This window comes from Berghia stephanieae, chromosome 6 (assembly GCF_034508935.2).
Source record: "Berghia stephanieae isolate SIO BIC M18660-M18661 chromosome 6, UCSD_Bste_1.3, whole genome shotgun sequence".
In the NCBI taxonomy this organism is placed as follows: domain Eukaryota; kingdom Metazoa; phylum Mollusca; class Gastropoda; order Nudibranchia; family Aeolidiidae; genus Berghia; species Berghia stephanieae.
This window is the reverse complement of record NC_088365.1, coordinates 45378273-45406230: the sequence shown is the minus strand read 5'-3', so window position 1 is coordinate 45406230 and position 27958 is coordinate 45378273. Positions and strand designations below refer to the sequence as shown.

General features: G+C 36.1%; 2 protein-coding genes across 4 annotated transcripts; one reads left to right on the top strand and one right to left on the bottom strand.

Moving 5' to 3' along the window:
- Positions 1-824: 824 nt before the first annotated feature.
- LOC144975110 (host cell factor 1-like) lies at positions 825-27662 on the top strand. Of its 2 annotated transcripts, XM_078918845.1 has the most exons (21): positions 825-1053; positions 3227-3448; positions 4158-4245; positions 9314-9714; positions 10961-11106; positions 11465-11498; positions 11736-12062; positions 15666-15737; positions 17431-17552; positions 17973-18153; positions 18518-18714; positions 19062-19211; positions 20101-20389; positions 20809-20892; positions 21416-22647; positions 23159-23405; positions 23719-23945; positions 24682-24870; positions 25389-25692; positions 26068-26128; positions 27555-27662. In XM_078918845.1, the coding sequence occupies exons 1-21, from the start codon at positions 894-896 to the stop codon at positions 27601-27603; spliced, it is 4782 nt and encodes a 1593-aa protein (XP_078774971.1). In that variant the 5' UTR covers positions 825-893; the 3' UTR covers positions 27604-27662. The 2 variants fall into 2 exon arrangements, with proteins under 2 accessions (XP_078774971.1, XP_078774972.1); XM_078918846.1 differs by lacking the exon at positions 15666-15737 and having other exon boundaries at positions 878-1053.
- LOC144975109 (uncharacterized) lies at positions 7303-9070 on the bottom strand. Of its 2 annotated transcripts, XM_078918843.1 has the most exons (3): positions 8673-9070; positions 8056-8240; positions 7303-7604 (listed from the first exon to the last, which is right to left on the bottom strand). In XM_078918843.1, exons 2-3 carry the CDS (start codon positions 8213-8215, stop codon positions 7306-7308), a joined length of 459 nt encoding a protein of 152 aa, XP_078774969.1. In that variant the 5' UTR covers positions 8216-8240; positions 8673-9070; the 3' UTR covers positions 7303-7305. The 2 variants fall into 2 exon arrangements, with proteins under 2 accessions (XP_078774969.1, XP_078774970.1); XM_078918844.1 differs by lacking the exon at positions 8673-9070 and having other exon boundaries at positions 8056-8656.
- Positions 27663-27958: the final 296 nt, after the last annotated feature.

The window sequence follows — 27958 nt, the reverse complement described above, 5'->3', positions numbered from 1 at the left end:
GTATTCGTCGTTGTACTGCATTGTGCTCAACAGTAAGTACCCCCCGGATTTTTGGAACTACATAAGAGAAAATGAAAATTCAAATAATTTTTGAGTTGGGCGGCTGATAACTTACAATCGCCCCCCCCCCCTTCTCTCTCTCTCTAAAAAAAAACAAAGAAAAAGAAAAGAACCCCCCCCCCCCCCAAAAAAAAAAAAAAAAAAAAAAAAAAAGAAAAGAAAGAACAACAACAAATACAAACCGGCAAGCAATTAATAAATAGAAGAAAAAACTCGCCTCCTCAACATAAAGAACAGTTCCATAAACGAAAATACAAAATATTGGTCTCCCTAGCCATATTGGTCGATTTTGGCTAGGAGACCAAGATTTTTATTGGTCTCCCTGCCCGAGAGAGACCAAAATCTTCGTCTCCCTAGCCTCAACCACTGGATATAGCGGAAAATCAGGCGAGTGTATAGCACCAATTGAACAAAATGTAAAATCACTATCATGCTGGACCGAAGATAATAATAATAGTAGACGGCTAGTCATTGATACAAAAAACATTGTCTACTGATAGTACTATATAAGAAGTCACTGTACAAAAAAACATAACAATAACAGAAGTCCCACCCCCTTTTCCGACGTGAATGAAAACAAAAACAGAGAGAGTTTGACCCTTGACCTTTCAAAGAACTTAGCCTTAAAATCCGTAAATAAAATTTAAAAACAATACAAAATAATGCAAAACATATATAATGAAACATCTTTAAGGGTATACTAAATGAAAATATTTTGAAATATTTCTAATGTTTATAACCTTTTTAGAAACAAAATCTCGTTTATAGTCACATGATATGTTAATGATGTTGTTACATACGGGCATCATTAAAATTATAGTTGTGTTTTCAATATGGCGGCTCCCATATTGAAATGGAAGAGAGTAACCAATACATCAGGGCCATGTCCAAGACCTCGTCATGGTCACCGTGCTGTTTCCATAAAGGATTTGATGATTGTTTTCGGTGGTGGAAATGAAGGGATTGTTGACGAACTCCATGTTTATAATACGTGTAAGTTTTTTGTCTTCGGCTAGAGTATCTCCATTCTCAAAATGGCCGCCATAGTTTCGCTTTGCGCGGCCCTTGCAAAAATATAAACTGCTTATTACTCTCATGTATTTTAACGCTCTCATCTCCTGTTTTAAGTGCATTCATCGATATTTTCAAGACATTTTATCTTGCGCTTTATGTAGAATTCACTATACTTCAATCTGTTATCATTTCAAAGAGTTGCTTTTATACTGTTTATGATTTTTTTTTGTGCGAAAAGTATGAAAGAAAAAAAGTTAAAATGGCGGCGCCCTACTGAATATATAAAGCTAAATAAACCGCCCCAATTTTCATTATGAACTAACATTTGCAATCTCACAATCATTCATGCTTCATTTTTTCCTTCCCCTTTCAAAGCTATCAACCACTTCTTTCCATTTATTCTGTTTTGGCTGCGGATTCAAATTGAAAATTCCAATCGGTAACGCTAAAATCAAAATGGCGTCTTTCTTAGCCCCATTTCTCGCGGAATTTCGAAAACATAGAGATTTAGTGAGACAACGCCAGCCACTTTGATTTTGCCGAGATCGAATCTGCCGGGGAAATAAGTTCTTTCTGGCCTGGTGATGGCAATTGATTTTCAGTAATCGTTTCTCGCTTTGATAGTTTTTAAAAATAAATTGTGTGATACCAGCTCATTGATTTTTATGCAAAAAGATCTTGAGCTGAAAATATCAGAAAACCACCGCCCACTTCTACAAATTTTACTGTAACTATGGCAACGGGAAACGCAGGCTCTAACTCTAACAATCACAATGATTCTGATTTTTCTTTCTTTACCAATTTCTCTCTTTTATTTCATTTTTTTCATTTTCAATTCTATTTTTTTTTTGTGCCGTCCAACATAGCAGTTTTCAACGCATCTGACATATCTAGTCAGTTCCTCAACCCATAAATTGCCATAAATAAATTAAAATTTCATTTAAATTTGATTTTTAAAAACAATTCTTTTTTTCTTTTAATTATTTTTTATATGGGATGGTGCGTGGGGGCCATATCATATTTACCACACAAGGTTGTTGGGCCTATAATTTGAAAAAAAAACAACTTAAATAATAACTTTTCTCATTGAGATTATTGAACCACTGCAAAGTATTTTGAGCTTTGTGTGAAGCTATTTGACTGTCCTTTAACTTTAAGATGTTAAAAATGAAAAAAAAACTAACTCTTTTCGTGACTGTTTTAACTCAAGTGACGCGGCCTTGCATTCCGGAAGTTACACTGGACAGTGCCTAGTTGTTGCTACAGCTGATCAGTTGAAACAATGGCAGCTCGCCTAGCAGTTTTTCAATATTTACAGCCATCCCAGAAAATATACTTTTTTGAGCTAATAGCAATGATTATGGTACAATCTTTACATTTTCTTAAAGGGAAATAAGATATTTATTGAGAGAGCAAACTTAGTAAGAATTTATGAAACCTGCAACAGTTATCTTTCTATTACGAATAATTGAGTGGTGGAATGAGAGGGAGCAAGGCTTTACACTTTATTGCTACACACATTAGCCTAGTTTTCGTCTAACACACGCATATACACACCAAGAGCCCACGTACAGATGCACACATGTAATAAAGGAATTTTCTACAAACACACACACACGTAGGTAACATTATTTCTTTGTGTCCTTTGTTTGAGATGTAACAGATGACCAGAGCATGCAAAACAGCGTGGTAGGGGGGGGGGGGGGCTCTTTGTTGGCTTCGTTTATGACTTGAAAGGCCACTAACTTGTTTTCAACAAGTTGAAGGACATAGCTAAATTATTGACCAATCAGAATCAATTAAATTTTTACTGCATTTCTAAATATAGAAAGGTTAACAACTCCATTCATAAACGGGGTTGATCTTGTCCTCAAAGCCAACTCATCCTCAATACTGGACCGTCGCCCCACTGACTCAGTTATGCTCGTCCTCAATATTGGACCTGCGCGCTACTAGACTTAAAAATATAGTCATTAATGAGGGTTCACTGCAGAGTTGTATTATTATTATTATTATTATTATTATTATTATTATTATTATTATTATTATTATTATTATTATTATTATTATTATTATTATTATTATTAGTAATTATTATTAATTAATATTATTAATATTATTGTTATTCTAATTGCAAATTCATTTAATTCAGCAACCAATCAATGGTTTGTACCTGCTGTGAGGGGTGACATACCTCCAGGGTGTGCTGCATATGGATTCATCTGTGATGGAACCCGTATCCTGGTGTTTGGGGGGATGGTGGAGTATGGCAAGTACTCCAATGAGTTGTATGAGCTTCAAGCCTCCCGTTGGGAGTGGAAGAGGCTCAAGCCCAAGTCCCCGAGGGCTGGACCCCCTCCCTGTCCCAGACTTGGTAAGTTTGCCTCTTACACAGATTTAATTGATATGTTTCATATTTTAAGGGGCCAAGTTTGTATTTTTTCCTGAAGATTCAGGATTTTAAAAATGATAATAAGCTGCTAGAAGCTTAGACTAAAAAGTAATATACAAAAAAAAATATAATAGCTTCAAATAAAGAACAAAATACCAAATGAGCTGAATGTTTCACTGCTGTTATCTGTTTTTTTTGTGATATATTTTTTTATGTTTTCATTGTTTAAAGTTGTTGGTTGATGAGGGCGAAGGGTTTTGATCCCGAAATGTGCTGTGTTTGGTATTTTGTTCTTTTTTAAAGCTGTTAAAGGGATTTTCAAACCAAATTCTCGACAAAGATTGGTCAAACTATTTTCACTTTTGTAATCAATGGGACGTGCAACCTGTTTGAACTGAACTTTATCCTTTCCAAAACCATTTTAAAGGGATATTTCATAAAAGAAAGTAAAAAAATCTTTTTGGGTTTCACACCTTTTTTTTTTTTTCAAAGAATATTCAGATGTTACCTGTGTCGGGTCTGGATATGTCTTTTGAGAGTATCCATTCCTGAGTCGTGAATTATTTGTCTTTGGTCTTAGATAATGTCTGGATTTGGGATTTAAAATTTTTTTTTTTAATGACAAAAATGATATAGTGATATACCTACGAATTACCTTATTTCTTAACTTTAAAAATTACATTTTCTTTAGGTCACAGCTTTACGATGCTTGGCAACAAAGGGTATTTATTTGGTGGTTTGGCAAATGATAGTGAAGACCCAAAGAATAATATTCCCCGGTATGTATCACTATGAACAATTAATGAATTATTTAACCCTATTTTCACCTCTGGGGTGCAAACGCACCCCAATGCTATGTTTTTTGGCTCTAAAATCTACAATTTTTGACCTATAAACCTGAAATTTTGTGACTTTTCCTAAATTGACCTCTTAAATCACCTCCCCAAATTTTATACCTCTCACGTGCATCGTTTACTCACACCAGAAGACCTCCCATGGAATTTGAGATTTTACGCTTTTGGGGTGCAATTGCACCCCTAATAAACAAAGAGAAAATAACCAGAAACCTCCTATTTCATCCTTTGGGGTGCATATGCACCCCATGTATTTGTCTATAGTAGAATAGCAACTGGCCATATAAATTACCATTTTCTGGTGTAGATTATTATAAATAAGATACTTTTTGATATGTACTCAAGGTTGCCCACACCAAATTAGCAGAATAACCAAAATATAGGCCTCTGACCATGGCAAAATATGGATTTCTTCTTATCGTCACAAGTTATGCATTACTAATTGTAATTTATGTGATTTTCAATAAAGAAGGCCCACATTTTTTTTTATAAACTGCCTGTATATATTTGTGTTAGATTGTATGTAATGTTCTCATACTGCGTGAGTTTGAATCCATATATATATATATATATATATATATATATATATATATATATATATATATATATATATATATATATATATATATATATATATATATATATATTTATATATACACACATGTATAGTGTGTGGCTTTTAGTCTAGTGGTAGTGGTAGACGCTACGACTCGTGATCGGAAGGTCAGGGGTTCGAATCCCGCTCTGGCGGTGCAAAGTTGACTCCTTGGGAAATGGTCTTTACACACATTTTCCACACCCCACTGATGTGTAAAACCAAGTACACTGGCCAGTCCTTGTCCTCACCAAAATTGTATCGCGCCTAACAGGCTGCTTGTCTCGTCTTATGTTGTGTGTTGCTGTTGGTCTGTGACCCCTTGTAAAGCGCTTTGAGCACCTCGGTGGATATCGTGCTATCTAAAAGCTCTGTATTTTATTTAGTCATATGAGTTTGTCAATTATATTTTTTTAATGCTGCTAATGCACACCATATGTAATTTCCAAGATGATAAGTGAGTAGGTACAGCATGTTTGTATTGTTAGATATATAGATATATATATATATATATATATATATACACTGTATATATACATATATCTAACAATACAAACATGCTGTACCTACTCACTTATCATCTTGGAAATTACCATTTGTCAGTGTTCCACTGTGTTTTCACAATTTTGAAATAGAATGAAGGACAATATTTTTGACTAGCAATAGGCAATCAATCGTTTTATTTGGAAATCGAAAAACAAACAAATTAGTGGGTTTAATTATTGAATTTCATTGAAAACTTTCAAACTAAAAACAAAAAGGTTCAAACATGTACCTACAGTACACTCAAATCTATACAGTAGAACAAATCAAAATAAAACATCAATCATTGTATTTCCAATTTCTTGTCATCAATCGCTGTCAGCACAATACCATATGACATGTACTCATACTTATTGTTAAAATTTTCCTCACCATCTCAATCTTGCTATCGACCTATACTTACACTGTACACATCTATTCTGCACAATGGTCACACACTTTGTAGCTTTTACTGTGGTCTTTGCAAGCAAATGCTTTACATTTTGAACAAGTTTCCCTTATTTTTCTGTCCTTCTTCCTCTGACACATTTCACATCTTCCTTGGCTTGATGCTTTCCTCTTTCTCTGTCCTTCAATCTCAGGTCTTGTTGCTGATTCTCTTTCATCATTGAGATTCCATTCCATCTTTATTATTTCATATGATAATTTCACCCGTCTTGTTGTTTTCGACATTGTCATTCTTCTTGTCAAATGTTCAAAAAGAAGTTCCTTTGCTAACAGTTCGTTGAAATGGCCCCTGTCTTTGTATGATTTGGTGTCTTCTGGATGAACAGTCTTGTATAAAATATGGGCTGCCACAGCCGCTGTATCCAGCAAGTTGTAAAACTGGACCATGGGCCATCTTCTTGACTTCCTTTTACAAGAAAAACTGTGGCACATGTAGTCAAATGTGTCGACTCCTCCTTTGGTTTTATTATAATATCTCACCATCACTGGCTTCTTTTTCGTTCCTTGGTCGATGTCAGGAGAATGATGCATCGTACTCAGTACAACAACATGTTTCTTGTGGTTAGATTTGTGTGCCACAATGCTTGCACCATCTTTGAATAGGAAGGCACTGTCAAATTTCTCAAGTTCTTTTCCTGTCTGAAACGATGATGGTAGAAATGACTTATTTCTCCTGACTGTCCCCACTATTGACAAACCTCTTCTAGACAAGTGCTCTGCTAATTCTAAATCAGTAAAAAAATTGTCACATGTAACGTTCCTGCCAGTTTTATGGTAAGGATCTACCAGTTCCTTTACAGTCTCCCTCCCAAGGTTTGTTTTCCTATCTCCATGTTTACCCATGTACGGTATCATTTGGAGAGGGTAAGCTGTTTTGCTGTCACATATGTGAAAGAGTTTCATCCCATACTTATCTGGCTTGCTCGGTAAGTATTGCAAGAATGGGCACCGTCCTCTCCACGGAACAAGCTGTTCATCTATAGTTACGCATTCTGAGGGAATGTATGAAAGTTGCAAATTCTTGTTGATTTTGTTCATGAGATCCCTAATTGGTGAAAATATATCCCTAACTCGCCTGATAGCACGTGTCCTTTTATCATCAAAGCGCAAGTTGATGCAGAGTTTTACAAATCGTTTCATGCTCATTGTGCATATTGCAACATTGTCTGCCGAAGCTCCTCTCCATATCTTTGCCACTGCTAAAAGACCAAGCTTTCTCGCACCCAAATGAATAAAAAGGCCTAGCAATGCTGTCATTTCTATAACATCTACATTCTTCCACTGCACACCTTCATTTCTTGTTCCTTCTAAGTTTGTCATCTTCACAATATCACTAATTATTTGTGCAGTGAAAATCATCTTAAAGGCTGACACAATTGAATCTATCTTTGCCGGATGTCTTACGTTGGGAGGCCTAAAAACATTTCTTGTAGGTGTTCTCCCAACCTGGGACACCGGTACTTTACTCCACATAATATCCCCTTTTTGCTCAAAACTACATTGCTAGATGCTGGCAATGATACAGAATTACCCAAATGAGTTTCATCACTGTCTTCCTCTTCTTCGTCAACTTCTATTTCTGGGTCTGATTGGTTCAGGATCTCGGGATATTCCTCCCCGTCGCTGCTTTCATCGGATGAGTGTGCATTGTCATCAGCTTCAAGTTCATCATCATCTGGAGTCCAATTGATATCTGGATCTGATGAAAATTGGTGAAATGTATATTATTAGTATTGCTTTTATATTGATCCTTCTCCTCATCATATCTTTTACCCCTTAACGACAAGATTAGGTTTCACCAGAACCAAACTCTAATCTAAGAACATGTGTCAGTTTTGAACTGACTGTTGCAGTTTTCACCTAGAGATTAGTTGTGGTGCTGCTCGAGACGCATCACAGTTACTTATTTCTAGGTGAAAACTGCACACGATAGAATCGTGATTTAAATGTAATTAAGCCTGACAATCGAAACCTTCAATCATTATTCACACCATTCAGGACATCTATGACATCATCATAATAATAAATCAAGGGAATTTTGAAATAAAATGCAGGATTGATACACTGAAAATTGTACTTCCTCTCGTTATAAAGTAAAATCTGCAATAGTGTCAATGAAAGTAAGCACACAAAAAAAAAAAACAACTCACCATCTCTGCTTTCTCCCATATCATCCAGTAATTCATCCATATCACCACCAACATCAGATGAAGAACTTGGTTGTTGGGCAACAGGCTGAAGCTCAGTGTATACCAATTCCTCTTGTTCATTGTCGAAGCGCTCAAACAGATTAGTCCTAGAACTTGCCATTTATCTTTATAATCATAAACATGCCCTGCAAGAATAGATAACACATTTCAAAAGTTTTAATAAATCTATTAGATCTGGATACAAGCATTTGCAATTTAAAAGATGATGATGATATATGTATTATAAATTATAAAGCATGTATACTAAAGTTTTCCAACAGTTTTTATATGTTTTGACAGAATTACAATTAATGGTAACAATATGTATTATAAATTATAAAGCATGTGTATACTAATGATTTTCAACAGTTTTTATAGTATAGGGTTTGACAGCATTACAAATAACAATGGTGAGTGACAAAACAATGTAGATCTAGATTATAGCTTTACATTTTTGGGAACTTCATATTTACAGGAATCAGTTAAAGCTTACATTTTGATAAGATCTAGATTTTGTAAAGTATATTTAGTGGTAAAACAAAGCTTAGAATCATACTTTAAAAATGGTAATTACTTACCTAATCAGGATGTTGTTAGATTGAAAGTCAGGTCAGCCTTGTGTTTTGAATAGTGTTGAGAGAAAAGGAGGAATCCAGGAACAGGAAGTGGTGAATAATTCTAATAAGTTGCCAGATAATTTTTGAATATGTTGCCGAATAAGTTGGTGGAGTTTTGTCTCTATTCAGTAATAAGTCAAAATAGTATAAAATGTATAGAAACTAGTGATGTAAAGATGGGGTGCATTTGCACCCCAAAGAGTAAAATAGGAGGTTTCTCTCATTTGCTACTAAAATATTAGGGGGTGCAGTTGCACCCCACAGGATGAAAATCGGAATATTCCTGTTTTTTTCTATGTGCCTGTTAGGGGGTGCATCTGCACCCCAAAAGCATAAAATAGGATGCGTTTTCAAGGGGTGAAAATAGGGTTAATCACGTTTCATGTATTGAAGTTGAAGGAAATATCTTAAATTTACCTTGCTTTTTTTTCTTGCTTTTTAAAATTAAATTTTCAACAAAATTTGCCACAAATTATTTGAGCATTGTTTATATTACGTTTGTTAATTCCTATTATCACTTTTTTTCGTTTTCTCTGTAGGTTTTGAATAGGATAGTTAATTAAAACAAATTTTTTTTCTTCTCTTAAATCCTACCTATATAGCTATTTAAATGATTTGTACACACTGGAAATGAAGCCTGGATCAAATCTACTGGCATGGGATTTACCTTCCATTGTTGGCATTCCACCACCTCCACGAGAATCTCACTCTGCAGCTGCTTACATTGAAAAAGATGGCCGCCGTCCTAGACTTCTTATCTATGGAGGCATGAGCGGTTGTCGTCTGGGTGATCTGTGGATGCTGGATGTCGAGACAATGGCTTGGGTGCAGCCACATGTATCTGGCATGCCGCCATTACCCAGAAGCCTTCACTCAGCCACAGTGATTGGGTCCCGCATGTTTGTTTTTGGTGGCTGGGTGCCCCTTGTTATGGATGATGTCAAAGTGGCCACCCATGAGAAAGAATGGAAGTGTACCAACACTCTGGCATCTCTGAATATCGGTGAGTGGAACATGAATGCATCTATTCAAAATTGTAGGTGAAAGCAAATCTGTCCCCTTCATGGTTGCCAGTTTTCAGTATCTTTACTAATTCAGTATGTTAAAAAGCCTCAGTATATTTTCCAACCATGCTAAACAGAAAAAAAAAGTAAGTACTTAATGTCTTTTAACTTGAGTTCAACGCACAGGTAGCGGTTGGTGGATGTGCTTGCGGAAAAGTTAAGTAAATTTTTGTCTCCTGAATTGGCAAGCTTGCCTCTTAATCTTATGTGTGTATGGATTTGTGAGGTTGTAAAAATGATAAAGGCTTTCTGGCTCATCAGATGTGGAAACTGAAAACATAGAATCTTTGAAAAGCGATTAGAAATTTAGGCTATGGAGAAGTGCTAGATGAATAAAATAATAATAAAAATATTACAGTGTCAGAGAGCCAAAATAGGATTCAATTGACATGGCACCCTCCTTGTTGAGAGAGAGAGCGAGAGAGAGAGAGAGAGAGAGAGAGAGAGAGAGTCACTGAGCCATCCAGTCACACAAAAAATATGGCTTTCAAACTTTACACTTTATGTCTATCGTGCAGACCCTCTACTCTCAACTACTTGGGGGATCACAATGAGGTTGTCTGACTGACCCTGTAGTCTTTCAATGAGTGAGAAAATAAGCTATGTATTCTTCTCTGTATGAATCAAGACTAAAATAGTACACACTTGGAATAGTTCTGATGTTTTATTTAACCCAATACTAATTATTAACTACACATCCCTTCTCTAGTAACATCCTCTCTCTCTCTCTCTCTCTCTCTCTCTCTCTCTCTCTCTCTCTCTCTCTCTCTCTCTCTCTCTCTCTCTCTCTTTCTCTCTCTCTCTCCCCCTCCCTCTCCCTCTCTCTCTCCTCCTCTCTCCTCTCCCTCTCCCTCTCCCTCTCCTCTCTCTCTCTCTCTCTCTCTCTCTCTCTCTCCCTCTCCCTCTCCCCTCTCTCTCTCTCCTCTCTCTCTCTCTCTCCCCTCTCTCTCTCTCTCTCTCTCTCCTCTCTCTCTCTCTCTCTCTCTCTCTCTCTCTCTCTCTCTCTCTCTCTCTCTCTCTCTCTCTTTTTTTTTTTTTCCATACACAACCTCATACCAAACTTGACACATTATTTGAATTAGATCCCCGTCTTTTTCTATCTGTTTTAATGGTCCAGTATCCAATTAAAAGTTACTGTGTGTGTTTACATCATGCCTCTCATTTTTCATCTACACCTTGTTGTAGATACAATGACTTGGGAGCCTCTTGCTATGGAAGTATTTGAGGATGCTTTGCCTCGTGCCAGAGCTGGCCATTGTGCTGTGTCCATCAACACGCGACTTTACATCTGGAGCGGCAGGGATGGTTATAGGAAAGCATGGAACAACCAGGTGGGTGACAGTTTTTACTTATCTTGGGTTTTGTCTTTTGAAAGCTGTGTAGCAGTAGTATATTACGTGTTTAGGGGCATTCATGATAAAAAGAGAGAAAGAATTTGAGACCTTCGTTTTTGCAAAGCAGCTTTACTTGACCGATGAGGTCATGGTTTGGTTGCTCTTTTTAAAAAAAACTAATTGATTATTTAATTAATTTTTATAGTTATTTATTGAAGATAAATATCCGTCTTTATTTTATTTTTTATTTTTTGGGGGAGGGGGAGGGGGGTAGATTAATGATTTACCAGTCTCATCTTTTGTCTAGTTTATTAAGTTTATCTGAAATTTGTAATAAAGTATTCCATTTTTTCAGGTATGTTTCAAAGACCTGTGGTTCCTTGAAACAGGTGAGTTTGAATTTATGGTAATTTATGTCATTTATCTGATTTACTGACTCACAATAATGTATTCCAGATTTTTTTTTTAAATAGGTAATTCACGTAGTGCCATCCTTATTGAGATAAAAGTGAGCTCTTGATTTCTGAAGTTTATTCATATTTTTGTTCTGATTTTTCTCTATTTGTTAATTTGATAATTCTTTCATTGTTGATTTATTTATCTCAATGATTCATTTAATCTCACAGAAAAACCACCTGCTCCTTCAAGAGTCCAGCTTGTTCGTGCCAGTACCAATACATTAGAAGTATCATGGGGTGCAGTGCCCACCGCTGATGCCTACTTACTCCAGTTACAGAAATATGACATGCCCCCTGCCACCACATCCGCTGCAACTCCAGCCATTTCCGCACCTGCTCCAACACCTTCCACACCCACCACCCCTGTAGCGCCTGTGCCTGTTGCCGCTGCCACCACACCTACTCCTGCGATTGCTGCTGCAGCTGCCACAACACAGACCAGACCCCAATTGCCCGTCACGCCCCACGGTGGAATCATCAGACCGGTTGCTCCAGGTGAGATTTTTTTCAAGTGGTAATATAGCTGTGTGTCAATTATAATCTTTGGTTTGGCTTCTCTACAGTTTCTCTAGACCCCTTAAAAATAACCCTTTGTAAATTTTGCAAAGTTATGAATGAGATTTGGTGGTGCGAATAAATTTAGTTTGCCAAGTAATTGTGTGCCACAAATGTATAGCCAGTTTGCACAGTAATTGTGTGCCAGTCTGTGTGTCAGACATGCCTTCAATTCATATGTAGAATTTCCATTCTCCCTTGAAATCAAACAGATTCTTTTAAATCATTCCAATTTTGTTACATGTTGATACATCCTTTCTTTAATATTTTAAAACTTTCAAAATCTTTCACTGAATACCACAAGCTCCTATTTTCATGCCTTGTCTTTTTTAGGCAGTGTCGTTGATTTTGAAGTGATTTTGTTATTTCTCATCTTTCGACCTCGATATAAATGACAATAAAACGTATTTTGTTTGCTGTTAATGACCTTTTAAAAACTCTCCAATGTTTTAAAATAAAATAAATACAAACACTTTTTGGCAGTCCTACACACTCATACAAGTGATATTTTATTGGAACTGCACCTAAGTTTTATCTTTTCATCTGGGTGGGGTTCCTGACCTCCCATAGTGGGCAGGAGGCAACATATTGTGTCTTCTATCCCCTTATATCTGTTTCCCAACATGCTTTCTGTCTTTGAAAGAGATTACTTGTTTTTGTCCGGGCCCTGGCTGGAGTCCTAGCTGGGAGGGAAACAGTCGAATGCATAGTTATTGTTTTGGGAGATAATATTTTTTTCTTTGTAAATCATCTCTCTTATGTATTATTATATTTGTTATTTTGAGTGTATTACTCTTTGTTGGATTTTGTGCTTGTGTCCGGATGAGACTTATAGGTGATCTCAAACTAAGTACATTGGTGGTGTGCTCTTGGAATCTACATCTGATCCCTATTTGTTCCCAGTTCCCCTATGTCGTACTTTTTCTTGGGTGATTTAATTGTAATTCTAGAACTTTTTACTGTCCCATTTTCTTCCTTTTTACTGGCGCTGATATAACCTAAATGTGTTGCAAGCGCCGTAAAACCCTCAAAAACAAACAAACAAACATATGACACAGGTATATATTGTTGTAATATACTACTGCTACACAGCTTTCAAAAGACAAAACCCAAGATAAGTAAAAACTGTCACCCACCTGGTTGTTCCATGCTTTCCTATAACCATCCCTGCCGCTCCAGATGTAAAGAAGATACAAGAAAAATTTGAACTATCAGTAAGAAACAAGTTTGAAGTGCTTGGAGAACTAACAGATATAGAAGAGAAATATGAGCAGTTTAAAGACAGTGTTGCTGCATCATTAGAAGAAAATGTTCCAACCACACTTAAGTTGCAGAAGAAGAAATGGATTACTCCAGAGATATTAGAACTAATGAATGAGAGAAGAAAGGCCAAAAATCAGGAAGAAAAATACAAGACTCTGAACAGGCAGATAAAAAGAAAATGCAACGAAGCTAAAGAAGACTGGATAAATGAACAATGTCACTATATAATGTCCTGCAAAGAAAAAAATGGCAAATTCTTCCATCAGAAAATCAAAGAAGTGACAAACAAAACTAAATCAGGTGCTAAAAGTGGATGCATCAAAGACAAGCGTGGAAACACCATCATGGACAAAGACTGCATTCTAAACAGATGGTCAGAATATATTGAAGAACTTTTCTTTGATAATCGAGGAGAAATGCCTATGATAAAAGAACTGGAAGGGCCTTCTAGAATGAAAGATGAAGTTAGGAACGTCATGAAAAGCATGAAAAATGGAAAAGCTGCAGGACCTGATGCCATAACAATTGAAGCCTTGACTGGCCTGGGTGAATGGGGATTGAATTCATCACAAACCTTCTAAATCAAGTGTATGACACAGGAAAAATGCCAACTGATATGAAACGATCCATTTTTATAGCACTACCAAAAAAGCCAGGGGCAGTTGATTGTGAACAGCACAGAACTATTAGCCTAATGAGCCACCTCACAAAAATTCTTTTGAAGATAATTTTACTAAGAATAAGAAATAAAATACGACCTGAAATTGGGGAGATGCAATTTGGTTTTGTTGAGGACAAGGGTACCAGAAATGGAATATTCACATTATCAATGCTGATGGAAAGATGTATTGAAGTAAATAAAGATCTGTATATGTGTTTCATCGACTATTCAAAAGCCTTTGATAAAGTACAACACGAAAAACTATTCAAAATTCTATCATCCTTGGACATTGATGGTAAAGATTTAAGAATATTACGGAATTTGTACTGGGAACAAGAAGCAGCAATGCGTGTTGACAACGAACTAAGCAGTTTTACACCTATTAGAAGAGGAGTTAGGCAGGGGTGTGTTTTGTCTCCAGATTTATTCAACCTCTATAGTGAAATGATATTAAGAGATATCGAACATAAGAAGGGGGTGTGTATTGGAGGAAAGAATGTAACAAATCTGAGGTATGCAGATGATACGGTTCTACTGGCAGAATCTGAACATGAACTACAAGAATTACTGGATGTTGTAGTCAGGAGTAGTGAAAATATGGGACTGGAACTGAATATATCTAAAACAGAATGTATGACGGTATCTAAAAATAATAACCCACCAGCCTGTGTAATAACAAGCAGAGGACAAACAATACAACAAGTTGAATGTTTCAAATATTTAGGCTTCAATGTAACATCCAATGGAAAATCAGATTGTGAAATAAAGAAAAGAATAGGTATGGCGAAGAATGCATTCAACCAGCTGCATACAATTATGAAAAACAGGAATATTAGCATGAAAACAAAAATCAAAGTCCTGGATTGCTATGTACTGTCTGTGCTGCTATATGGTTGTGAGAGCTGGACCATAAACAAGACCATGGTTAAAAGACTGGAGGCAGTGGAAATGTGGTTTTACAGAAGAATGATGAGGGTGTCATGGATGGAAAGGAAAAGAAATGAAGAAATTTTAGAAATGGCAAACAGAAAAAGATCACTGATAACAAAAATCATCAAACGCCAAATGGAATTTTTAGGACACATTATCCGCCACCCTGGTTTGGAAATACTCGCCTTGACTGGAAAGATGAATGGAAAAAGAATAAGAGGAAGACAAAGAATAACGTATTTGAAAGGGATAAGAACTTGGACAGATGAAGCTGAGAAAGGTGGCGCTGCTTTAATAGAATTGGCAAGAGATAGATCAGCTTGGCGGAAGATGACCTCCGACGTCTGCTTCAGATATGGAACTACATGAGATGAGATTGTTTTCTATAATGCTATAATCAGAATTGTTTTACTGTGGTCTTAAAAGGTTTCTTTGGCACTTGAACTGGCACTGATTTCTGTTTGTGTTCAGTTACTCTTTGACTTGAATTGTTACATGCACACAGGTTCTGTCAGATTTAAATTTTTTTTTTTTCCCTCTTTAGTTCTTTATAATATTAGAGTGCAAATAAGTTCCTCTTTCTTTAATAAAAGATGATTCATCATAGAGAAGACCTGTAACCTACTAATATAATTTGAATAGACAAACATAATGATGTAGCACCACTGACCCATACCTCCCTCTCCCAGGCACTCCCATACGCACTCTGTCTAATGTGGTCTCACCATTGACCGCTAGTCATACACCACAAACCTTCAAAGGTAGCAGTATGAATTCAATCACTCTCGCATGCATTTCTCTCAACAAGTTATAAAATCCCGATTAAAATTTTATTTTATTTTGTTTTTGTTTCAAGGTGAGCTGCCACTGTACTAGCAACATTTTTTTCCATAGACATTTTGGGTTTGATATCATTGATTAGTTTGTTTTGGGTTTTGGGTGGTTTTTCTTCATTTTATTTTTACTTAACCCGTCTCTGGATAGTTGAGCTTCTTTTGTTCTTTTTTTTTTTTTTTTTTCTTATTTTTTTTTTCTTTTCTTTTTAAAAAAAAAATTATGGAAAATTTAATATAAAAAAAAGATTCAGTGGTATCATTAAACGAATGGTGTTGGAATCATTATTATTTTTTTTTTTTGCTCCGCTTGCCTAACTAATGTTTTTGCTTTTTGAATAAATTTATTTTGCAGTTTTGTTTTGCTTTCAGCAGTCGTTTTGAAAATTGTTGCATTTGTTACATTTGCCGTTTCGTCATTTCATGGACATTAGTGATAATCTGCTATAGTTTTGAAATCCATGCAGTAAATATAAAAAATTCAAATTCTATAATGATGATCTGTCTTTTTGTTTTGTTTTCAACCATTAATGGAATTCCCCTCCCATTTCCCATGTAAACTGACTTGACTTTTTTATCACTTGACTTGTATCAACAAGGTTTGGTTTTATATCAGCATGGCATTTTTTCTTACTGTTGACGTTTTATACTTTGAGGGTTGTAACAGCTGTGAAATTCTTGCTTTCTGTGAAGCCCAAAATTCGTCCCCTGTTACAACTGTCTCAATATACTGATATAACTATAACTTGATGATTAATGTGAGGATATATATGTGGCTGGCTGAGAAAACCTGGAAAGCTGCTCAAATTTAATAAATTTAGCTATATATGCAGTGATTTAGACCGCACCCTTCTGATCATTTATCACTTAAAATTTTATTTTTATGTCTAATAGGACCCAAGTTATGAATTTTTTTTGGAATAAAATTGTTGCTGTGTGAAACACTTTTTCTTCGATTTTGGTTCACATCTGAAGTCGAAGCTTCGTCGCATCTTCCCGGGTTTTCTCAGCCAGCCTCACAAATAATTGAAAAGATATTAAAAGGTTATTTCCCTCTTTTATCATCCTGTTTATGGAAGTGGTCACTGTGGCTCACTACAATTGAAATAATCAGATAAATACATTTCTTCGAGTTAAATTTTGTTTTGTAAATGCATTTCATACCTTAGCAGATTCAAATATTACATGACACTTAAAGAGGTGGGTCAAAATTGCTATTGAAAACATTAACCTTAGGACAACATTACTGGTATATATAGCAAATGAAATTATTTTTATTTTTAAAAATTCTTCTGTTTTGGATTTGAAATATTCTCCACCTATCCAAAACAGTAAATGATTTACACTTTTCAAGAGAAGGAAGCGTTGCCCTCTACTAGCCACTTTAAAATTGTATTTATTTTTTTCATGAATTTTTATTTTTTTTTGTTACCCAGGCCAGAATTAGCACAGCGGTAATTAATGAAGATTTCTTAAAATGATTCAGAAAATTAACATCTATTCTGTTTTTCAATTAATCCAAATGGCATGTTTTTATTGATTGATTGATTGAATGATGTTTGTCGCCCATGACTGATTTTAATTCTTATTAAATTAAATTCCATTCCTTATTATTTGCCAGTGACTGCCACTCCACGCATTAGAGCCCCTGTAACAATTACTCCAGTGACAAACACCATCAGGGTAGCCTCCCCTCTAATTGCTAACGCTAGTCCCGCAGGCCAACGTGTCACTACTGTCACAGTGAGTTTTAGAAACCCCCTTTTTTTTGTCTTTTTTTTTTTTTTTCTTTTTTTTTTGGCTAGTCTGAAATTGCTATTTTTCTCGCACGTGGATTGATATTTCCATTGTTAGTTCACTCGACTCCATCCATTCTAAAACATTTTCATGTGTATATTTATATCTTAAAGAACATCTTTATTATAAATTAACGTAACACATTTACATGATCTTTCATATCTCTCTTTTCTGTTCCATAGATTAGAAAAAAAAAGAAAACAATCATATGTAAAATTGTAGGAAATGATGCTATCTACGTGTTCATACTATTATTTTGTCGTTTATTGTTTCTATAATCTACAGTAAATTTTAATATTTTTATTGATTAAAAAAGCTGTATATCTTGTTCGTTTGTACTGTTAACATATTAATTTGTCCTTCCAGACAGCAGCTGGCAATATGTCTGGCATTGCAGCTTTAGCTGCAGCTGCTGCAGCCACTCAAAAGATCCCTGGGACCCCTGCCAGTGCCACCACCACACCTGCATCTGGTATCAAGGTTGTCACACCAGCCATTGTTACTCCAGGGGGTGTCAAGGTTACACCCGTCGGTGCAAAATTACCAGGTATGTCAAAAAATATAAAAGATATTTTATTTCCTATATGGTTTTGTTTGATACATTTTATCTGCATATTTGACCATTTTGGCGAGCATAGACTTGATAATTATAGTCAGATTATGTATGAGATTCTTTATTGGACACTAGAATATTTTTTGAGATTACTTTTCAACTATTATAATTTGTGAAGTACTTCTGTGCAGTTTTGTTGTGGAAAAAATGTTAAAGTGTGTGACACCCCTTACTGAAGCTTTATTTTTATATCAATGGTTTGATCTGGCGAGACAGATAATTTGAGATTTGCTTTTGGTTTATTATCAAAGATATATTTCATTTCATGTTCATAGTGTTATTTTTTCTTTTGTTTCAGGAACCACGTTGTCACCAGGCACTCAGACAGTCCGCGTGGGCCAGTCTGGTGCTACCATTTTGAAAGCAGCAGCCGGTGCTGCCACCAGTATAGCAGGCAAGCAGATCATCACTGTCCACAAGGCAGGAACTGCTAATGCTGGACAGTCACAGATTGTCACCCTGGTCAAGACTACTCAAGGAATGACAATGGCTAATGTGAGTCAAGAGAATGAATTGTTTTTGCTTTTTGCTATTTGCTTTTTTAATCAGTTAAGTAAATTTAAAACTAGTTTGATTCTTAAATCTTTCTTTAATTTTATTTTCTTTCTGTATTTGTTGCTTTCCCTTCACTTCTTTCCTTTTTCTTTAAATTTTTTTCTTTTATCAACATACATGCATTTTTTTTTTCTGTATTCCTTTAGCACTGGCCAGATAATTTTGTTTAGGTTTGGATTTCGACAAAATAATTTTTCTCAGGTTTTGAAATCTTGCATTTTCTTAAATTTGAAAGCTACGTCTATTTTTGAATGTTTAGAATTATTTTGTTTTAAATTTTGTTTCAGCCAAAGAATCCTTTGCCCCAAGGTGCAACAATCGTAAAGCTGGTGACATCCCAAGCAGGTGGCATCAGTAAACCAGCCACAGTTCTAAGCACCCAGTCAACATCAGGGCAAACGCCAACCATTCTAGGAATCAGTAGTGTCCAACCAACTGTGAGTGAAACATGGCTTTGATTGATATACTTTCTTTAGAGTATTTTTTTTGTACAATTTTTTTTCAGTCGTCAGATTCCTAACAGTGTTGTCACAATCTTTTTACTCGTTTCATCATCATTTTTCGCTTTTACGTTAACATGCTGTTTGTCTGTGAGAAAATTTTAGACAATTTTCTGGGCTGCCACTTAAAGGGCTGTACTTAAAAGCATTTGCTTGAACTGTTTTCACATTTGTCTGTCATACACACCGCATCATACCTGCCAAATTTTGTAGTAATTTTACGAATTTTAGACAAATTTCATAGCCAAATACGAAATTTTATGGAAAATTACGAATTTTTAATTCTTAGTAATACTTAAATAGTAATAATAATAATAATGATAAGAAGAACTACTACTACTATAATAATGATAATAATAATAATGTGATTGTCCGTACACAATTTCAGAAATTACGAATTTCCTTCTCGAATTACTAAAAAATGACATAAAAATTACTAAATTTGAAGTTTTCAATTTGCCAGGTCTGCCACATATTACATGCCAAGATGGCATTAGACAGCGTGTCAGACCAGTCTGTGTTTATATACAATTCTGTTTCTGTAGGACTTCTACCACAATTGGCCCTTTTACACAGAACCTCAATTTTTTGAATATTTTTCATTATTTATCCCAGTGAAACTGATGATAGCTTAAATTTACGACAGTTTTTCAAAATAAATAAATAATGATGATTTTAAAGGTATTGACACAAAATATTTTGATGAAAATTGGGGAAATTCCTAGATATATGGGTGGAAATATTGCATTTAGACATATACATTTTAACAATTTTTTGTTGTTTGTTTTGGATGACCTAGTCCTCTATATGTTTTATCTACTAACAGCAAACAACGACAGGACCCAAGACATTGACGACTATGATTCGCACTATCCCAACTTCCATGTTATCGGTGGCCAAAGGAGGTCAAGTGGTCAACACCGGTGGCTCTGTAACCACCACCCAAGTGGGCACCAAGACCATCGTCATTGCTGCCCCGAAAGGCACCACTGGAGGTGCCAACCAGCCCACAAAGATCATCACCAGCGTGCCCAAGTTGGCAGGTGGTCACCAGACAGGCAATACCCAGTTCATCGTAGTCAGTCCACAGAGTGTGGCCAGTGCTGTGGCTGCTGGTAGGTTGTTTTGAATCATAATTTTTGTCAGATAATTTTGATAATGCCCAGATGAAGGTTGATTTCGACTAATGCTATATTTTGCATAAATTATGAAGCATGACCATGATTTCTGAGTGTCAGTCATCCTCTCTACCTCAAGTTTTCCATATTAACTCTTATTCAAGTTTTTAAAAGGTCATGTTGAAGCCTAAAATTACTTTATAGATTCCCACTAAGATCATTTGCCAAAATTAAAAAAAAAAATTTGAGCAACAAAAAATACAAATTTATGAATGATTATAAACATCAGGTTTCGATCTTTGTATCATTCAAATTTATATTCTCATTTACGTGATTGAAGGACGGCAAGGATAATTTCTTCTTTTATTTAGCTGATATTTAGTTTTCTTTTCTTTTTTTTCTTTTTTTTTTTTCAGGCAATAAGACAGCTATTAACACAGCAGGAGCCACAAATGTCATTTCTCAGTCTGGAAAGCCTGTTATTACTGTCTTATCTGCAGGTAAAGAAATTAAAAGTCCAGTCATCATATTCTCAATGTGAAAATAAAAATAAGAATTCTTAAGCATGAATGATAAACTTCTTTATAAAGAGATAGGTTATTGTATTGACTATTGTTATCAATGATAGATTTAGTTCAATGATAGATCCTCACTGTCTTTAGTTACAGAGTTGCTCACCAAATCTCGGTCTCTTATACAGACCTGCCTAGTACTACGAAAAATGTGTAGAATTACGAAATTTTGGCTCCAATTTCAGAACTCCATGAGCATCTCTAAGTCATTAATATGTGTTGAAAATTAAAGTTGATGCTTGACTATGTAATTTTTAACGATTTTGAAGTGTTTTCTAATCATTGTAAGGGCAAATTATTGATCTGTAAAGTTAACGATAGCAATTACAATTTTTATCTCCTAAAATACTACGAATTTTTTAATTTTCCAAGTAGCCAGGTCTGCTATAAAACTTGTAACTAATTTAATTGTCTCTTATTTACCTTTTAATTTTTAATGATGTTTTTGCAGGCTCTACCTCAGCAACTAACACAGCTTCACCAAATGTCATGAGCTCACCTACCATGCGAGTCGTGGGCACTAACGCTTCCACCATATCCTTGATTGCTCAGGCAAGTGGAGATGCTGTGGCTGGTAGCACTCTTGGTGGCCGTCAAATAGTCACAGTGCCATCAGGTCAGGCAGGATTGTCTGGAGCTAGAGGTCCCGTCCAGATCACCATAACCCCTGCTAATAAAGGAAACATCTCAACTATTTCATTACCATCATCAATTCGCCAAGTGGCCAAGCCAATCGTTGTGGGTACTCCAACCGCTTCAGCCAATGGATCAGCTCAGGTTGTTAGCTTAGCTTCTGGAGTAACGCCTCAAATCATCACAGTGACTCAGGCTCTAGCTGCCAGCAGTAATACTGCAACCACAGCAGTCGCTGCTGGAGGGGACCAGGCAGCCACAGCATTAATAAGTGCAGAAGCAGAAGCTGCCGCAGAGGCTCTTGATGCAGCCAGTACCACTACAACTCAAGCCGCTGAGGTGCCACAATTTGATGGTGCATCATGGGACATTAGTGATGATGAAGATGAACAAATTGGTAGTAGAATCACTTTTAGTTACGACAACTCTGTTTTAAGCTCAGAAAAAAATTTAGGTACAGTTGTTAGTGATATTCAAAATGACAAATTTTTATTACCTCAATTTGATGGTGCAGCAGATGATGAAGAGGGAGGTGGTGAAGAGGAGGAGGGTCAGCAAGACAGCGAGGCAAACCAGGAATCAGCACCTGTAATGAACCAAGATTTGGAAGGTGGTAGTGTTACTGGGGAGGCTCTGGAGGGAGAAGTTCCAGTTGAAAGTGAAATGGCGGACACAGGTCTTGAGCCAGAACAGCCCGAGCCCATGGACCAAAGTGTGGGAGAGGATATGCCCTCTGGTGGAATGGAAGCTGCTGAGGCAGTGGAACCCGTTGGTGCAGGGGAGAATGTAACTGGTGAGATGAATGAAGTGGATGCTGCTGCTGCCGCCATGGAGGGAGTAGAAGGAGTTCAGCATCAACCAATGTCGGAAGCTGAACTGCAACAGCAAGCAGAACATGCTCTAGAAGCATTGGCAGATTCTGGAGAACCCCTGGCCTCCCTGGCCAACCAGGCCCTTTTAGAAGGAGACATCCCCACAACACAAGCGGCTGCCCCAACAGATGCTGCATCTGCAGATGATGAAGTAACCAATGAACTCTTGCAACAACAGGTTGGTTTGATTGATTTATGTCTATGATTCTTGGTTAAATGAGCACAAATTATGTATTCACGATCTAGATGAAAGTTTTGGCAAAGAACAACTAATATTGTGATATATATATATATATATATATATATATATATATATATATATTATATATATATATATATATATATATATATTAGTGTTTTGAAAAGTGTTTTATGTTTTATTTATTAAAATTCTTTTCATTCTTGTCTTCCATATAAGATATATAATAAATGCTTTGCTGTCTGTAATATTGGCAAGCCTCCAAGAAACTTTGATGGAAACTGTTTATTATTTATTGGGATTTATTTTATTATTTTTTAAATCTATGAAAACAGTTTAATCACTAAAGAATTGTCATAAAACGTTTTGTGGGTTTTCCCCCCAAATTTTTTTTTTTTACGTTTTGAATAGTTGGATTGGATGTGTGATTTAAAAAATTTTTTAGATATCATTGACCTAACACAAGTTAGTTTACTGTTTTTAAAAATAGGCAAATGCATTAGCAGGCATATTGGAATCGGTCCAAAATCAGGCAACTGGCGCTTCAGAAGATGGTCAACATCTCCAAGACCAGCAGCCAGAGGAAGGCCACCCTCAGCAGCATCAGCCAATGGATCAAGGACACAATGGACTACTGGATCCAAAGGACGAGCCACATGATCCTGGTGCCGAAGCAGTAGCCCAAGCTTTGTCTGCCGTCGTAGCTGCTGGTGCCAATAATGCTGGGGATGTCACAGGTAATGCCTTAGACGGCGGCCATACCTTTTTAACATATTGATTTTTCCTTCATAAGACTTGCAATACCCGGGTAACTGGGTTGAGATAAAAGTTTTACATGTTTTATAGGTGGGAATAAAAGACATGCTTAGTATTGCGAAAAATTCATAGAGTTTTGGCTCCGGCTGCAAAGCTGCAAATATTTCTTTTGGTATGGGGGTTGAGTTATTTTTGTGAAGGACCTTTTTTGTTGTTTTTTGTTGGGATTTTTTTTGTTTTGTCCGTTTTTGTTCCTTTGTAAATGTGATTGCTGAACAAATAATGTTTCTACAGATCCACTTACAACTCTGGCATCAGCTGCCATGTCGTCAGCCCATGTCGCAGCCCCCAAGGTCCCCAATGTCTTACAAGCCAGTGCCAACAACACAGCCATCAAACAAGAAAAGATACCTGTGAAGAGGGAAGGGCAACAGTGGTTTGATGTGGGCTTCATCAAGACCACCACCACGACCGTCTCTCACTACCATCTTCCTTCGGAGAATAGTCAGGCAAATGGAGATGTAAGACTTTTATAGAATTGGTTTTGTGATTTGTTTTTTTGGTTTATGATTTTATTTTAAGTTGTCATGAGTTCTTGCCATTTTCATCAAGAGGGCTGTCACAGAAATGCAATGCAGACTTTACTGGAGTCCATGTCACATTGCTTTCCTTGTTTTCTTAAATGAAAAGAGGTCTGCGGCTCTGTGGTCTTGTTTTATGACACTCGCTTTCGGATTGAAAGGTCCTGAGTTCACGCCTTGCTTAGCGCATAGTTGAGTACTTGGAAAAGGCTCTTTACTCACATTCTGTCACTGTACTCAGGTGTAAAATGAATACCTGGCCATTAACAGCATTGTCTCCATCGAAAAGAGAAAAAAGTATCATCGCCTAACAGGTGTCGTGTCTCGTCTTATATGTTTAAGTGATGCTGTTGGCTAGGGGCCCCATGTAAAGTGCTTTGAGCACGTTTAGTGGATATTGCATTGCGCTATTTAAATGCTCTAGTTTTTAAAAAAAGTTATAATCAACTAGATAATGGGGGAGAGTGATGATATATGGCCTACTAAGTTACCTATAACAGGTTAAAACTAAAATATTTGATCTGAAAGGGATATCTCTATCGTAAAGGCTAATTTACAGGACTTGCCAGGGTCAAGCCAAGGCAAGCCTTGAAATATTCCTTTTAGATAAGACCATTATGAAAGTGTTGTGACAGGTCAATCACATCCATTTTTAATATAGCGACGTTTTTTTCAGGACATTGATGTCGTCAACGTGCCAGACCACAGTGTGCTGAAGAGGCAGGAACTCCAGCCAGGAACTGCCTATAAGTTCCGAGTGGCAGGGATCAATGCCTGTGGGAGAGGACCTTTCAGTGAGGTGTCTGCTTTCAAGACATGTCTGCCTGGCTTCCCTGGAGCTCCATCTGCCATCAAGATCAGCAAGGTTAGAAGAATTCCACGATGTTGACAGGATGGCGTTTAATGACGCGAAGCTCAAATGTGTTTTTAAAAAATTATTTCAATAAGGGACAAACGCGCAGACAGGGACAATTTAAATCAAAATCTTATCAACAAAGAATTTCGTATCTTTTTCCCCCCATGATTTCAGTGTATTTTCTGACCTCCCTTGTGAACTAAGATATTTTTCTTTAATCATTAAATTTTAATGATCCTTTTATCCAATTCTATAATATCATCTGATTACTTTCTTCAAGGAGTTAAATGACCCATATTTGTTACAAGTGCTTCTGTAGCCAACTGCTATTTGTGTTGTAGGTGCAGCGATACTCTAATAAGGTCTGTAATTGTAATAGAATTGCCTCATTTTCCCATTAGTTCACCTTAAACCATAACAAGCCCTGTGAAACTCCTTATTTGTGTGTCCGTATAATGCTTTTATTATATTATATTATATTATATTATATTATATTATTTGATGTTGAAATGTTGCTGTCATTTCAGAGTGGAGACGGTGCACATCTATCTTGGGAGCCACCTCAAAATACTGCCGGCAAGATAATTGAGTACTCTGTGTACTTAGCCGTTCGCAACAATCAAAATTCCCAGCCTGAAGTTAAACCAGGTACAACAAACCAGCTTGCATTCGTCCGTGTGTTCTGTGGACCCCTGCCATCTTGTGTGGTGAACAACACATCCCTGACTTCTGCCCATATCGATTACACTACTAAACCTGCCATCATCTTCCGTATTGCTGCCCGAAACGAGAAAGGTTACGGTCCAGCAACACAAGTCAGGTGGTTACAAGGTATGGACAGTCTGTTTAGAACAACTTTGAAATCAAATATTTCTTTTATTTCTACATTTACAATGTTGCAAGATTTAAGAAGTTTTAAAATATTTCAATTAATGCTCAAAAATAATCTAGCATTTGCACGTAGAAAAATTAATTTTTGCCTTATTCATTTTTACCTATGAGTATTAAAATTGATTAAATTTTATGAGATTGATTTCTTTGTAAATTTCATGGGGAGAAAATTATTTCATTTAGGCCAAGGGTCAATAGTTCTTTATTCTATAACTGGGATATATCTAAATTTGTATAGTATGATGGTGTAGTGTATTTTATATTTCCTGTTGGATAGAAAAGGTAAAGGATGTCAACCATTCATTTTTTCCACAGATGCCTCTCACAGTCCGGCAACTGGAGGAAAATCCGTCAAAAGGCAAGGCTCTGAAAATATGTAAGTTCTTCAGTTAAGCATTCAAATACTAGTTTGGTTTGTTTTTGTTGTTATTTTTTATTTTTTATAAACATACTTTTTTGTTCATCACAAGTATATCCCTGGATTACGAAAAAGTCGATTACAAAATACTTGATTACCAGTTAGTTGTCTATCAAAAAGCCAATGTAAATCGCATTTTATTTGTATTCCAGTTAGAATTTTAGTTAGCTTTGTTGTCATCAAAAGTAGGAAAGCACTGCACACCTTTTCTGTAACAATAATATATTTACAACAAAAATATTCTCAAATTCAAAAATATCATTTCCGAGCCACACAGACTCTGCAATTTAGGATCCTGACCTCCCATTGCGGGCAGGGAGGTACATACTGTGTCTTCTATCTCCTTATATCTGTTTTCCAACATGCTTTCTGTCTTTGTCTTGGAATGAGGTTACTTGGTTTTGTCCTGGCCCTTTCCGGAGTCCTGGCTGGGAGGGGAACAGTCAAATGCATAGTTATTGTTTTGGGGGATGATATTTTTTTCCTTGTAAATCATCTCTCTGTTATGCATTGTATTATGTTTAGTTTGCATATTATATTATATGATTGGTAAACATTTGAGTGTATCCCTCTTAGTTGGGACCTGTGCTTGTGTCTGGATGAGACTTTTAGGTGATCTCAAATTAAGTACATTGGTGGTATGCTCTTGGAATCTACATCTGATCCCTATTTGTTCCCAGTTCCCCTTTGTCTTACTTTCTCTTGGGTGCTTTAATTGTAATTCTAGAACTTTTTACTATCCCATTTTCTTCCTTTTTACTGGCGCTGATATAACCTTAACATGTTGCAAGCGCCGTAAAACCCTTAAAAACAAAAACAAACTCTGCAATTTATGCCCACACCAGCTTTTGTAGGCCGATAACTATTACAGAAATTGTTCGAATTTTTTTTCAGTGAACTGTAAAATATCGTTAAAGCATTTTTTTGTTTTGCAGTCATGTGATCATAGCTCCATTCCATTAATAGAGAATAAATACTGCAGAACATCTGTCAGAGCCAGGCGAAGGTTACCTACCGTTCTAGTCAGGTCGCTGGGTCAACACTCATTGCCGCAGACTTCTCTGTTAGTTTAATTTTCTTGTTTATTTTAAATATAAGTGTCTGCTCCATTCTCTGTTATGAATTAGTGGAATGTGATTTGCTGTAGATAAAAAATTGGCTCATCACTTAACAAAAGTCAATTGGACTACTATAATTCATTTAAGAACTAAAAAGGAAAAAAAAATTGTCCTTCAGAACCATTAAGCCTATGGAGCCGGAGTTTATCCAGGTTTCTATAAAACAGACTAAAGCAATTGTTTGTTACCTGGGGGGGTTGTTTTTTAAAATATTTGTTTTAACAGATAGGAATTCTTTTCTCTCTCTCTTTTTTTCCCCCCAACAGAAAGCCAACGGTTAAGAAACTGAAGGTGGAGGATTCACATGACAGCTAAAGACTGAAAACAGAAGCACCAGTTAGTGTATATAACGTTTTATATATATATATATATATATATATATATATATATATATATATATATATATATATATATATATATATATATATATCGGTATTGCCAGTCAGGCAGGCAGTTTCCACAACAAACTGTTTTGATGTCTTTGGTCGTATCAGAGGGTGGCATAGCGGAAGTTTTGGTGGAAACTTCTTTCCCTTTACTTTGTTATTAAATTGTATCAGAATGTATATATAAATAGTATGATATATTGATATGATATGTCATCACTGTCATTGAACAATGTTGTTGCTTTCATGTCGAGACTACAGTGTTTTGATATGTTCATTTTTAA